This window comes from Physeter macrocephalus, chromosome 20 (genome assembly GCF_002837175.3).
Source record: "Physeter macrocephalus isolate SW-GA chromosome 20, ASM283717v5, whole genome shotgun sequence".
NCBI classification, from domain to species: Eukaryota; Metazoa; Chordata; class Mammalia; order Artiodactyla; family Physeteridae; genus Physeter; species Physeter macrocephalus.
The window spans coordinates 6,637,233-6,652,895 of record NC_041233.1 but is presented as its reverse complement, the minus strand read 5'-3'; the positions used below and the strand labels follow the sequence as shown (position 1 = coordinate 6,652,895).

The 15,663-nt window shown below is 36.1% G+C and overlaps 1 protein-coding gene across 4 annotated transcripts in view; it reads left to right on the top strand.

Moving 5' to 3' along the window:
• Positions 1 to 15,663, top strand: part of ERO1B (endoplasmic reticulum oxidoreductase 1 beta) — a 65,446-nt gene that overhangs the window by 26,789 nt on the left and 22,994 nt on the right. For all 4 annotated transcript variants that reach the window (XM_024115712.3, XM_028481259.2, XM_028481258.2 and 1 more), the window contains exons 5-8: positions 1,572 to 1,654; positions 7,109 to 7,182; positions 12,850 to 12,970; positions 13,101 to 13,147. In XM_024115712.3, coding sequence (XP_023971480.1) covers positions 1,572 to 1,654; positions 7,109 to 7,182; positions 12,850 to 12,970; positions 13,101 to 13,147 — 325 coding nt within the window. The remainder of the gene's footprint in view (positions 1 to 1,571; positions 1,655 to 7,108; positions 7,183 to 12,849; positions 12,971 to 13,100; positions 13,148 to 15,663) is intronic.

Here is a 15,663-nt window from a genome sequence, read left to right as displayed (position 1 = left end):
TCTTCATAAATATTTCTGCTTTACATAGTGAACCTTGCCCCTTACTGCTTGCTGTAGTTGCTGAAGAGAACCATGATATGGTTAGTTGGGAATGGACACATTTTTGTCTGAGAATCCCAAATCCTTAATTTTGTAGCAAGCAGTGAGGTGTAGTGTATTCTTTACAATTAAACTATATAGCTTCTTTTGAAATACTTTAGTTGTGTTTTTAGAACTTCTAGAATAACTATAAAGTACTGTAGTCAGTGTCAGTTTACCTAATCAAGAGGCTTTTTGTCAGGCATGTATTTTTACTCTTCTGTTTCAGCTGTTTTCAACTATTTCAGTCATTCAGGATTATATTGTATAGAGTAAACAATTATCAAGATATTTTGAGCATAGTACTTTTCAATGGCATTAAAAGCTTATCCTTTTCCTCTTATGGGGTATGTCATAATCTACTTGGCCATTCATATGTTTTTAATTAACAGTGTATTTCTAGCTTTTCACTGTCATACATATGTAATAAAGATCATCCTACCTTCTCTCTCTGCTTCCCTATGCATCCTCTCTCCATTTTCTTGTGCTCTCTACCTTTGCAGTCTTTTGTTTGCACTCCCTCTTTTATTTATTTTTGTTTCAGATCTGCAATAAATAGTATAAAGACAATTGAAATCCCTTCTGAACTCCTTCCCAATCCCATTATATTTCCTCCCTCCCTAGAGCTAGCCACTTTGCTGAAGTTGATGTCTATCCTTCTGTGATACTTTTTCTTTTTATATTGTATTATACATGTATCCACAAGTAATATATAGATCTGTTATACGAAATTTTAAAAAAATTTTAATATTATATTTTGTATTTCTTCAAGTTAAAAACATTTTTTTTACTTTATATTTTTACATAGTATTGTGCTTTTGAAATTTTGTCTCTGCTAATATATGTAGATTTTATTAATTTTAATAGCTGTAAAATATTCAATTGTATAGATATTTGTATAATTGTGTGAATAGCCAGTCCTCTGTTGATGGGCATTTCAGTTGTTTTCAGGTTTTTGCTATCACAGACAATGACGCACTGGCATCTTTGTCTTTCATCGAATTGTGCACATATGTAAGAGTTTCTCTAGGTCTATATTTAGAAGTAAGATTGCTGGGCCAAAGGGGATGCCTATCTCAACATTACAAGAGAGTACCAAATAACTTTCTAAAGTGTTTTTTGTTTTTGTTTTTAAACGTTGCTCTGGTTGTGGATTCAGCAGTGGGACTGATGGCTCAAGGGTTTATTCATATTTACAGCTCTACATAAATATTGTTAAATTACTTTCCCAAGAGGGTCTTCTCAGTTCACATCATCACCAACATACCAATGCAAATTGCTACATTTTTAATGTCTTTGCTTATTTATTAGGTGGAAGTTTGTGACACATTTTCATTTGCATTTCTTCCATGTGTTAGGGATTCTGATAATAGGATGTATCTATATTTAGTATACATCATCACTGACAAATTGACTCTTCTGCCAATGGAACCTGAAATAAAGACAAAGGTAATAATTGCTACTAAACTTACATATTATGAATTTCTTTTCAGTACTTGAAAGTGGCAAACAATACCAAAGAATTAGAAGATTGTGAACAAGCTAGTAAACTGGGAGCAATTAACAGCACATTAAGGTAAGTTTCATTTTAGTAGTATTAAGAAAATATTCCCTTGTTTATTTATGATAGAAATCTTTGGTTTTTCTTGTGATTTTGATTAAACATTAAAGTTTCAACTAATCTTTGAAAGGAAAAAGTTATTCTTTATCCTAAATTTCATGATAGCTTTGCTTCCTCTTAGCTGATTCGTTCTTAAATTTCTAAGTCATAAATAATGACTATTAAAAAGGAAAAATTTAGGTGATTTCTCATTTAGCAGGGTTTATGGGTCCATTCTTCCTGATTATTATGGGAAAAGGAACTTGAATCTCTTAGTCTTTTTAAAATAGTAATTCAATCTATATGTTACATTTTGAATGATAAAGGTTTCTATTAACATAACTGTTAACGTTTCATAGATTTTTTGTGTGTGTTGACTTTTCTTTATTTGCTCTAAGTACAAACCTGCTTTTGAAGGCCAACATGAATAATTTGTAAGTGGTCTCAGATTATGCAGTATAAAATGACTGAGCAGATCTGTAGTTGTGAGTGGGGAAGGGAATATTACAGAAATTCTTTTTAATTTCCCTGTTAAGATTTGTAATTATGTACTATAATTGTTAAAGACTATAAAGTTAGTAGTTTTATTTATCTTATTTATTGACGAAAAATTCTAATATATAAAAGTAGAAAGGATAATATAATAAACACCCATATATCCTCTACTCCAAATGAATAAATGTTAACATTTTCTACCATGTTTATGAGAAAAGAGAAATGCCAAAGATGAATTTGGAATCCCCTATGTTTATTCCCCAATCCTGTTTTCTTCCCTCTTTCCTTAGAGATAACTGAATTTGGTATGTATCCAAGTCCATGTTTTTGTTTTTAATTTATATATATATATATATAGTTTGTGTATATGATTTTATTTTTCCTTTATGTAAATGATATAATGTGATAATTAACATTCTGTAACTCTCTTTTTACACTGCACATTTTGCTTTCTAGATATATCCATGTTAGAATGAGACAAATCTCTATGTTTTTTTAGCTAATAGATGGTTTTCATCACATAAATATGCCTGCCATATTTTGCTTATCTATTCCCCTACTGATGGCCATTTAGGTTGTTTCAAATTTTTTACTTCTACAAATTATGACACTTTGAGCATCCTTGATAATGTTTTTTGTATACACTGGAAATAAAATTGCTGAACCCTAAGCTTGCCCTCTTGCAGCTGTTCTTCATATAGCCTGATGGCTTTCTAAAACACTTGTGTGGCTATGTATGGCCTCCAGCACTGGGAACTTGCTTTGTTCTCCACATCCTTGCCAAAAATCAGTAATGTTTGATAAGTGTGAAATAGTATCTCATTTTTGCTTAATTATATTTTGTTGATTATTAGTGAGTTTGGGCATTTTTTCCTCTTGTTTATTGAGCATTCCGGTTTCTTACTCATTCAACAAATGAATGCCTACAATATGCCAGATGCTATTCTACGATTATAGCGGTGTAAGTGGGAAACAAATTCCAGCCCTCCTGCAGCTTAATCCTAGTCAGAGATGTGCAAGAAACAAGTAAAGTTAGTGCTAAGTAATAAAATGATGATGAGTGCCAGGCAGAAAAATAATGCAGGGAAGAGTGAGAGAGAGGGCTAGGGGTGAAGGTGGTTGCACTGTTTTAAATTGTTGGTCCAAGAAGGCCAGAGTGATAACAGGCAAAGCGTTCATGAAGGCCTGAGTCATAATATGGCTGCCTGGGCAGGTAGGGGGTGGGGAGCAGTATTCCAGGCATGCATAATGGTTAGTAAAAGGCCCTGAGGCCGGAGCTTGCCTAGACTGCTAGAGGAAGCACAAGGCCAGTGTGGCTGGAGTATAGTGAACAAGGACAAAGTAATAGAAGACAAAATCAGAAGATGCTAAGGATGGGAGGGGGCAGGAGTAAGGTGGGGTAGAGATCTTGTAGCATCTTGAAGACACTTATTATGAATATTGCTTTTAAAACTGAGTGGAGGGCTTCCCTGGTGGTGCAGTGGTTGCGAGTCCGCCTGCCGATGCAGGGGACGCGGGTTCGTGCCCCGGTCTGGAAGATCCCACATGGCGCGGAGCGGCTGGGCCCGTGAGCCATGGCCGCTGAGCCTGCGCGTCCGGAGCCTGTGCTCCACAACGGGAGAGGCCACAACAGTGAGAGGCCCGCGTACCGCAAAAAAAAAAAAAAAAAAAAAAAAAAAAAAACTTGAGTGGAATGAAAAGTCACTGGAGGATTTTGAGAGAGTGTGTTGGGGAGCCAGGTGTTATGTCATGGAAGCCTGCTTTATGTGGTTATTGTAGTAATCCTTGTAAGACGTGATGGTGGTTTAGTTTAGGCTGGGGTGATGGCAGTGGAAATGATGAGAGGTGGTCAGATTCTGGATAGATTTTGGAGGTAGAGCTGAGAGTATTTGCTGAAGGATTGGATGTAGGGTATGAAAACAGACAGGAGCTAAGAATGATTACAAGATTTGGTGTAAAAAAATGGAGCTGCCATTTATTGAACTGGGGACACCTACTGGAGGAGCAAGTTTGATGGGAAATTTTAGTTCAACCTTGGACTTGTTAAGTTTGAGCTGCCTGTGAAATGTCCAGCAGGCAGTTGGATATACAAGTCTCAATTTCAGGGGAGGGGTCTGGGCTGGAGATAAAATGTGAGAGTCATTCAGTGAATGTGTGATATTTAAAAACCATAAACCTGAGTGAAATTACCAAAGAGAGAATATAAATAGATTAGTGATCCAGGGACTGGGCCTTAAGTTATCATAAGATTTTGAGGTAAATTGCCTGTTAATATTCTTTGCTATCTTTTCCTCCATTGGGGAAAGGGTGCATTTTAAAATTATTCTGTAGGCATTCTTCATATAATCTGATAATAATTCTGTGTTGCCTGTATGGGTTGTTAGGGCTTGTCTTTTAATTTTGCTTATGGATTTTTGTTGTTAAACTGAAGTTATTAATTTTTTAAACTTTTAACACACACATAATAAAGTATACAAATCTTAAGTATAACGGCCAATTTAATTTTACAAAGTGAACCAACTCTATTAGCCACCATCCAGAACAATATACTTGCTACCCAGAAGATCACATTATGTACTTTCCTAGCCATTACCACCTTCCAGAGTTAATCATGATTTTGAGTTATGTTAATAAAGATTAGTTTTGCCCATTTATATACATGGAATAATATAGTGTGTATTCTTTTGTATCTGGCTTATTTTATGCAACATTATGTTGAATAATATTATGCTGGATGTCTTGGCCATTTCACAAAATATTTAGGTGGATATTTGCTGGTACATTTGGTATGCATTTCTGTGGAGACTATACCTAGGAGTGGAATTAAGAACTGCCAACTGGTTTTCCAAAATGACTGTACCAAAATACATTGCCGCTAGTAGTAGCGTACAGGAGTTCCTCCTTCCACCACAACTTCTCCGACAATCGGTAGTGTCCTTTTTAAACAGCTTTATGGAAGTGTAATTGACACACAGTACACTGCACCTATTCAAAATGTACAGTGTGATGTTTTGACGTGTACATTCACAAAAATCAGCACAATCAAGATGGTTATGTCTACACTCCCCAAAGTTTTCTCATGCCCCAGTGTAATCCCTCCATCCCATCCCTTCCTGTCTCTGTTTCCCACTTCAAAGACGACTACTTTAACTCACAGCACTGTCTTGATAGAAAGCCCTAGGTTAAGCCCAAGGGATTCTTCTGTAAGTACCGTGGCATCCATCTTCAAACTGACTTTTAGAAAAGCTGGACTAGATGACCTCTAAGGTTCCTTATAACTTGTTTATAAACCAAACCGGGCCAGCTCTATTAGCATTAGATTAACATTCCATATCTTTTCTGCTACCATGGCTTTAGGCAAGGGTTAGATGAAACAATCCAGAAAACTTCATCAAATAAGTGTGCTAAAAGTTCCTCTAAGTTAGTCATATTGCTCATAAGAAAATAGGCATTTATATCAAAATTGCTTTGTTCTTTACTATTTTCAGCAGAAGACTTATCTGATTAAACATAACTGTAGTTATCATTTTAGCTCTAACTAGAACTTAGGCATTCTTGTTTTATGGCATCATGTATTTCAGCTGAGTCACCTATGATATAAAATTTTCCATTAACTTTTATGAAGTTTAATTATATATTCCCATAGGAGAAAAAAAATCCCATGGTAAATTGAATGGAAATTTTTATTGGTAAAGTTGTTGTAGTGCGGCCAGCCTTATATACTTCCTGCAGTCGTTACGCTATGCAGCAACTTCTCAAATACAAAATAAATTATTGGCTATGACAGTACCACATTTATGAATACCTGATTTATACTTGATACATCATTTTTTTTTTTGCCTCATTTTTTTTTCCTTTAGTGTAGGGAATAAAGATGGTATATATGCTACCATCATGTATTTAAGACAGAGAAGGTCTGAATATAGGTTAAAGTGAATATAGGTCAAAGTTTATTTGAATGAGTGTAGTTGTTCCTTTATCAGTTCTCTAGGTCAGAAATCTTGATTATAGGACTTCCCTGGTGGCGCAGTGGTTAAGCATCTGCCTGCCAATGCAGGGGACACGGGTTTGAGCCCTGGTCTGGGAAGATCCCACATGCCGCGGAGCAACTAAGCCCGTGTGCCACAACTACTGAGCCTGCACTTTAGAGCCTGCAAGCCACAACTACTGAGCCCCCAAGGCACAACTACTGAAACCCACGCACCTAGAGCCTGTGCTCTGCAATAAGAGAAGCCACCGCAATGAGAAGCCCATGTACCACAATGAAGAGTAGCCCCCACTTGCCGCCACTAGAGAAAGCCCGCGCGCAGCAATGAAGACCCAATGCAGCCAAAAATAAATAAATAAAATAATTTATTAAAAAAAAGAAATCTTGATCATAGATTTTGTTAAGTGTGACATAATGTGTAAAATGAGTGATATACTGTGATGAAAGCGACATTGGTGTTACTAGGGAATAGCAAGTTGGATGGAAGATCCTAGAAATGCATTTTTTAGTATTTTGGGTTGTATGAGTAGAGAAGCAATTTAAATTAAAAGAGTTATGAAAGTAAATTTAATTCCTACTTTAGGAAAAAATAATACATAGTTAACTACAATTTCTAAGTCAACTAAAAAGACCAGCTTGAATTTCGTGTTTAACTACATCTTATATATATTTGTAAATTAGTTTTCTGGTCAAAGTAGTTATCATTGAACTAGGGCTAAAATAGTTTTAATATAGTTAAGAAATATAAATCACTCACAGAAATAAATATGTCTTTCATATAACTTGTTTTAATCATTCCTTCCTGTGACTGCTAACTGAATTTGTAACACCATCTAATTAATAAAGACATGATCTCAGATTATCTATTTTTAGTACACTAGAATGCAGTGTTAAAGTTTTCAACTCCAGATTTAATCCTTTTTCTTTTTTATTCCTCCTTCCCATAGTAATCAAAGCAGAGAAGCTTTCATTGACTGGGCAAGATATGATGATTCACAGGATCACTTTTGTGAACTTGATGGTAATAAAAGAAACTATTGTAATTACATTATTTTAACTTTAACCCTTTTAAGACCCTTAAATCAGTGAAGTTACAGTCAGAGTTATAGCTTAAAGACACAGGATGTTGTATGTGGATCTTATTATTCATAATGGTGTTTATTGAGAACCAATGTTCCAGGCCTTGTGCTAAGTGCCTTAAGTACATTATTTCTTAGCTTTACAACTACCTTAATAGGTATGTATTATTTTATATCTGGGGAAACTGAGTCTCAAAAAGACAAAGTAACTTGCCCAAGATCACGCAGTAGCAAGAGGCTGAGACAGGATTCAATCCCAGATCTGACTGAATCCCAAACCTGTCTTCTTTCCATTGTGACACCCCACCTCCTATGGACCTCTAATTCAAGCCACTTAGTTATAGGTTTGTGACCATGTTATAGATATGTTCACACTCCAATTAGTTGGAGGTCTCAACAAACTAACATAAAGACACCTTCCGACATCGTGGAGGACTCTAATTTGACTTCCCCACAGCCCTCTTTCCAGGAGTCCCCTGGAATGGAACAAACGGTAGTTCAGTAGTAACTACCACTTCTTGTAACAGAAGATAATTGACGTGACTCAGAATTTTTTATCTATAGGAGAATACTCCCAATAATTATGTTGAGTATGCTTAAATTATTCATTTGGCCTCTCTTTACCTTTTACCTTGGTATTGTTATTTTTCTGGTGGTAGAAAAGAATTTGGGGTTCAACCATGCATAACTAAAAACAGGCAGCAGAAGTTCTTCTGAATTTTTAAAGCATCTAGCGTGGTTTGCTTTCTAAAGTTTTTTTAAAGATTCTTATGTAGAATTGTGTTTTTAATGCAGTCTGTAATGGAATAAATTACAGGGCGCTTCTACAATAGTATGGTAAATTGAGAAGATGCTGGGAGAGAGGGAGTGTTATTACCATGTTTTAGATGGTTTCAGCAAGGAAATTGTTAAGAAATCTGAACAAAGTTTTTTTTGATATGATAATGGGCAATTCATAAATACCCCTATTATGATATTTAGAACTGGCAACGGTTTTATCAGAGTGAGCCGTTGTACCTGGGTAAGCACTCACGTGACTGACTACTCATTTGCTTTTTGGTTGTCAATCTAATTATATTTGAGTGTTTAACACTCATAGTCACTTCTTTCCAACTTCTCATGTATTCTTTTATTAAAATATTCTGGATAGTGCTTATTTAACAGGTTTTCAGATTAAAAAATCATTTCTGTGAATATATATTTCTCTTTAGGTATTTAGTAAAAAATACTACTCAATTGTAGAGATTGCTTGCTCTGATTAAATTGATGTGTTCTATTATCTGTCATCAGTATAAATAGTGTTAATTAATTTTTCAGTAGTAGCATCTTAAATCATAAAAGTGGAAGAGATGTCCTATAAAAATTTCCATAAAATCATCCTTTAAAATTTTTAGGATTACATATTAAAATAACTAGTTGTTTTTATATTTTTTTAAATTAATTAATTATTTTTTGGCTGCGTTGGGTCTTTGTTGCTGCGCGCGGGCTTTCTCTAGTTGTGGCGAGCGGGGGCTACTCTTCGTCGTGGTGCGCAGGCTTCTCACTGTGGTGGCTTCTCTTGTTGCGGAGCATGGGCTCTAGGCGCACGGGCTTCAGTAGCTGTGGCACGTGGGCTCAGTAGTTGTGGCTCGCGGGCTCTAGAGTGCAGGCTGAGTAGTTGTGGCGCACGGGCTTAGTTGCTCTGCAGCATGTGGGATCTTCCTGGACCAGGGCTCAAACCCATGTCCCCTGCACTGGCAGGTGGATTCCTAACCGCTGTGCCACCTGTTTTTATATTTTATGTAATTCTTTAAACACGTGAAACCATGCTACTAGTTGGATTACCACGATTCTCCTGGGTAGTAACGTTCATGTGTGTCCCAAAGATTTTTACCTACAGTTTAAAAAAAATACTATCAGAGTAGCTTTGGAGTCATTGTTTAGTTGTTTCAGTAATCTAAAATCATTAGATTAGGGACTTCCCTGGTGGCCCAGTGGCTAGGACTCTGTGTTCCCAGTGCAGGGGGCCTGGGTTCGATCACTGGTCAGGGAACTAGATCCTGCATGGCGCAACTAAGACCCGACGCAGCTAAATAAATAAATAAATATTTAAAAATAAAATAAAATCATTAGATTAAAACAAAAAATCTAAAGAATATTCACCCCAGTTATTGGAATATAGTCAAACACCCCTGCTCTCTGCTGTTTTGTTTTTGGTTTTGTCATTATTTGAAAGGAAAGGTGATCCTCGTAGATCAAATAATGGGTTTTTAAATAATTCAGAGGTTTAAGGTAAGCCGCTCCCCCTACCTCTATTTTTTTTTTTGATATTGTTTTTATGCATGGCTTGCTGCTTCCTTTGCTTCAGGTTTCTGCTCAAATGTCACCTCCTCAGAGAAGCCTGCTGTCATAAAAGAGTAACCACTTTCACTCTCTATCTCTTTGCACTGCTGCCTGCTCCCAGAGTACTAAGAACTATGTGAGAAACACTGTTTAGTTTATCTGTATGTTGTCTGTCTTCATCTAGATTGTGAGCGACTTGAGAGCAAGGACCGTGTCTTTTTCTTCACGACTGTATCCCTAGTGCCTAGAACACTGCCTGGCCATGGTTCATGCCCAGTAAATATTTGCTCAATGAAGTAGTTAGTTCATAAATAACCTGAACAGTGTGATAGATTTTTACTTTTTATTTTTCCCCTTAAAACAGGTTCATTGATACATTAAAAATATTGCTTAAAACACTGGTTTCTAAATCTGGCTGTGTATCAGAATTACTTGGATGTTTTATAAACTATAGATTCTCCTTGACTGAGGAAATTATGTTTTAATAGTGAGTTAGTAGCAGTTTGGGGTAGCGTTGGAGATGGAGGCTTGTAGACTCAATCTTGAGTCTGTAACCTTATATTTTTTGTCTGTGTCCATAAGCAAAAAGCTTACATGCTAAGTTGTCCTATGCAACCATTACGTATTAAGAGATATATGGGTTAGAAGGTGGGAAGGATACCTGGCACCATAGAGCATGCAGTGTGGCCTCGTAACTCTAACACTAAATTAGGACAGTGAAAAGAAAATTCAACTGGGGAAAAAAGGTATACTTGAGGAGGAAAAAATATTGGTTCAAGTTGATGAATTCCCAGAATTAGGTATTTTGATTCAGTAGAAATTCTTTGAATCCTTAGGTATTGGTTAGCATGGTCAAAAAGAAAGAATAGCTTTGGAGCAGGTTTGTAGAGGGAGGAAAAAGAGAAAACTTTTTGAGGGGAGGACTTAGTAGGGATCCAAGAGCATTAACCTGAATGTATGATACAGCTGTACAAATGGAAAGAAGTTATAGTTTGGGAACAATTTAATTATAATCATGTCACAGGTGGCCCTGGGACTAAGGATGGGTGTGTTTATAGGGAACCTCAGCCTGTGTATGCTTTCTCCCACATACGTTCCTCACTGTGGATGTCATGAAATTCTTGTCAGTATAGGTCAGGGGTTGACAAACTTTTTCTTCTGTAAATGGGCAGACAGTAAATATTTTCGGCTTTGTGAACCATATGGTCTCTCTCGCAACTGCTCAACTCTGCCATAATAATGTGAAAGTGGCACATAAGCAAATGAACATGACTTGTGTTCCCATAAAACTTTCTTTACAGAAATACACAGCAGACCAGACTTGGCCTGTGGGCCATAGTTTGCTGATACCTTCTGTAGGTTAACAAAACACCCTTTTCATTATTTGAAAAAGTATTAAATTTTTTAAAACAACTTTTGATTTGGGAATTAAGGGAATTCACACTAAGAACATTAAGAACATAAGTTTACTTAAGTACTTTAAAAAATGATATAATTGATTTTACTCGTGACTTTCTACTCCCTTAGAGTATATTTTAAATCCATATACTTTAATATTTGAATCCAGGGTTGTTGTTGTTTTTTTCTTTGTTGGTTGTTTAATTGGGCAAAGAGGTTGATACTAATTCAATCTTCACATTCATAGATGACTGTACGTAAGTGTAGGCTTATGTGCGTTCACACACGTTCTTTATACACGTGTATATACATGTATATGTCAACGGGTATATATTTATGATACTAATATTTCTACAGCTTATATACATAACGGAGTCAATTTTGCAAGTGAACTTAATTGAGAACAGCTCAAAGAAATTTAAAACATATAACAGAAATTAGTGAATTGTAAAACTTAAAATTTTACTGTAAAATCCATACTTTATTAACTAAATGATTTGAATTTTTATTTTTGAATTAAGGATTTTTAAATTATTGTTTTAAGTCCTGATCAATAAATGTCCTTCGACAGTTTCTGTTCATCCATCTGTAAGTTAACATTTTCTGTGCTTTAACTTATTTAGTGGAATATCTATATAATGTTAGTGCTGGAAATAGAGCCAGTATTCTTCAAAATCATGTTTTCATAGTCTAAGTTAGATACCACTCATTTAGTAATGTTAAGTTATGATTATCTTTGTACTGTTTATACATCACAAAAGTATCAGGTAGTTTTTGAAAGGCATGGATCAGGATGCTGCTTTTTTTTCCCTTAAGATTATGGATCATCTCAATCTATGGTCATTGAATGGCCAATGAATATTTTTGACTGATAGGTAATGAAAGCAAGAGGGGCCATATTTTAATGACCATGTTTGTCCCTGTTTCAAGTCAGGTGTCTATATACCATTGATTTAATACCTGACACCAAAAATTAGGAAGCATATACATAAAAGAATACATCCATGCCAACATACATAGCATTTCAGCTTATAGGTGGTATTAGCATAGATTTGTGAAGCATAGTCATTATAATTTTTCTGTAGATTGCAAAGCGTGTGCTTCCCTTTTCTACCCAGAATGTGACCATTAAGACCATTTTTCTTTATCTTTTGTATCCCCCAGAGATCGCTATCAAAATGTTGTCCAAATAGTGGAGATCTAGTAAATACTAATTTGAGTTTCAACACAGAAAATGGTTATTTAATTTTAAATGTGTTAATAAATTCTTGAAGTTGTGCCTACTCACCAATATGTTAACCAATTAATATGTTAACCTATATATTAACATTGGTAAAAATAAATTTGTAACTTTTTTTTTTGTACTACAACAACGTGTAACTCTATGAATGATCACATTTGAATCACAAAGTTACTGCACCATTTACTTCCTAAGTCCAAGTAGAAAGTATCAGGGAAATCTTTTTTTTTAGATACAATATATGCAAACAAATGTTTCAAGTATGTGTTTATGTAGATATATACATAGGGGGGCAATCACGTAAAATATTAAGAACAGGTTATGATTCTGTTAGGTCTTTTCAGTCCTGGTGGTTAAAACTTAAGAAATGATTAATGCCTCTATTAAGGTAAAGCCTGTTACATTACATAAGAGGGCATTGAGCGTCCAAAAGAAAGGAAGCAGTTATTTTTCCTCTCTCAAGTTCAAGTTATTTTAAGTCCCGGGTCAAGGACAGTCACAAGTGTGCTGACCACTCTACCATTTAAGTTGGAGATGACTTGAAAGCGTAGCATTTCTCTAACCTTTGGATAGTCCTGTTTGCTTTGTAATGGTAAATTTTAGATAAATAGTGAAATGTGGATGGTTTTATGAATTGTTTCTTGTTCAGATGAGAGATCTCCAGCTGCTCAGTATGTAGACCTTTTGCTGAACCCTGAGCGTTACACTGGCTATAAAGGGTCCTCTGCGTGGAGAGTGTGGAACAGCATCTACGAAGAAAACTGTTTCAAGTAACTGGAGGGGGTAGGGGAAGGAGGAGGATTAACTAGAGGGAGGGTGGAAGAAGGGGAATACTTGTTTCTCTTGGAAAAAATACATCAAAACTCATTTTACGTTTGAGTTTTGTATTTTCTTTTTCAGGCCTCGATCTGTTTATCGTCCTTTAAATCCTCTGGCACCCAGCCGAGGTGGGTTTTTGATACATTTTCATGCTTTTAGAAATTGTTTACAAGATACCGTTGTAATTATATGTTGAGAAAATTTTCAACTATTTTATATTTTTGCTTAATTTGAATGATCAAAAGTATAAGATTAGTTCATATTTAGGTGTCAAGATTTCCATGATTTATATAATTACTGTCATTTATTGACTGCCTGATATGTGCCAGGCCCTAAACTAGGAGCTATATATAAAATAAATTAGAATATATGAGTAATCCATATATATTAGAGGTTCCTGGGGAACTGGTAAAAATCTGAATGCCCAGGCCCTGTCCCATAACAGTTGTCACAGTCTTTGGAATTCGGACCCAGGCGTTGGTGTTTTTTAAGCTCTCCAGATGATTCCAGTCTGCAGCCGCTTTCAGAACCAGTGACTCGTAGCATGCTTCTCCGACTTCAGTACGCATACAAATCGCCTAGGAGCCTTGTTAAATGCAGGTTCTGATTCTGTAAATCGTGGGTGAGACTCCCAGGTGATGCCCAAGTGCTGATCGATGCACGACACTCTGATTCAGAAGGATGCAGAGAATTCTCAGAAAGTTAGCTTGCCACTTTGCCACATCAGGCTGTTGAGCACATGAAATGTGGCTAGTGTGAAACTAAATTTTACATTTTACGTCATTTTAGTTCGTTTCAATTTAAAAACTGAAGCAGTATAAAATATTTTTGCCATTAAACAGAACCTGATTGTTTTGGTAGAACTACTTTAACTCTTGCATCACAAAACAAATTGTTGATGTACTGCAGTGCAGGTATACCTTTTACTTTTTAAACTGTGGATATTAGAAAACATTACAAATTTTTATTAGAAAAAAATTTTAATTACATATATGGCTGTTGTTATAGTTCTGTGGGACAGCATTGTCTTACATAGTTGGAGTTTATTCAATATAAAATTATTAGGTGTGTCCTCAATCTATTCTCACTGAGGACTCAAACCCTGGGAGCAGCCCTGTGATTGACGTGCCATTCTAATGCTTTCTTTAGACCAGGATTGATTTAGGAACTTGAATTTCCTGGACTAGATTCGTCTCTTTAGGCATTTCTCAGAACCAGAGAGACTTAGGAAGTTTGAATGAATGGACTGCTCTCAGATGTGCACTCACTGTATGGCCAATAGTCTTCCCAAATTCATCCTGAAACTGCTTGGGCAAGATAGGAGTGTGGAGAAGGTGTGCATGGCTTCTTATCCTTTGTCTCTTTTACTACTTTTACCTCATAACTTTTCCATTTTCAACTTAAATGTTTTTATTATACAAGATTTTATAAAAATTGAAACAATGCAAAAGTTATATAAAGTAAAAAGGGAACGCTTCCCCCACCCCTACCTGCCTCCACACACTTTTTCTTTTCCGTAGTATAGAGTTTGGAAGGTATCCTTTCAGACCTTTTCTATGATCACTTACTCTTTTTTTTTTTTTTTTTTTTACATCTTTTTTTTTTGGCTGTGCTGGGTCATCATTACTGTGCGTGGGCTTTCTCTAGTTGTGGCGAATGGGGTCTGCTGTTCGTTGCAGTGCGCAGACTTCTCAATGTGGTGCTCGTTGCGGAGCACGGGCTCTAGGCGTGCAGGCTTCAGTAGTTGTGGCTCGCGGGTTCTAGAGCACAGGCTCAGTTGTGGCACACAGGCTTTGTTGCTCCACGGCATGTGGGATCTTCCCCTCAAGTCCATTCTCTACGTCTGCGTCTTTATTCCTGTCCTGCCCCTAGGACAGGACCATTTTTTTTTTAGATTCCGTATATATGGATCACTTACTCTTAAAGCAGAAAATATAATTGTTCGTTTAATAAAAGCATCAAGTCCTAAGAAATACTTCACTTCCATATTATGATAAACTAGAGACGTGAGGCTGTAGGATAGATGAAGAGAGGAAGGAAAGTGCATAGAGAAAAGAATAGAGGGAGGAAAGAGGAGCAGAGAAAAAACAAGTGTAGAAGAGGGGGACAAAAGACGAGGTAAGGGAGAGAATGGGTCCTGGTTGATAAGTGGGTACCCCAGGAAGTAATGCAATAGCTCTCACTAATGCTGTTTATATGCTTTCTCCACTGAAACTGCCAATTGTCAATTAACAGCTGTTTAATTTTTTTTTGAATTTTTGAATTTTATTTTATTTTTTTTATACAGCAGGTTCTTATTAGTCATCTATTTTATACACATCAGTGTATACATGTCAATCCCAATCTCCCAATTCATCATACCACCACCGCCACCCGCCGCTGCTTTCCCACCTTGGTGTCCATACGTTTGTTCTGTACATCTGTGTCTCACTTTCTGCCCTGCAAACTGGTTCATCTGTACCATTTTTCTAGGTTCCACTTATATGCGTTAATATACGATACTTGTTTTTTTCTTTCTGACTTACTTCACTCTGTATGACAGTCTCTAGATCCATCCATGTCTCTACAAATGACTCAATTTCGTTCCTTCTCATGGCTGAGTAATATTCCATTGTATATATGTACCACATCTTCTTATCCATTC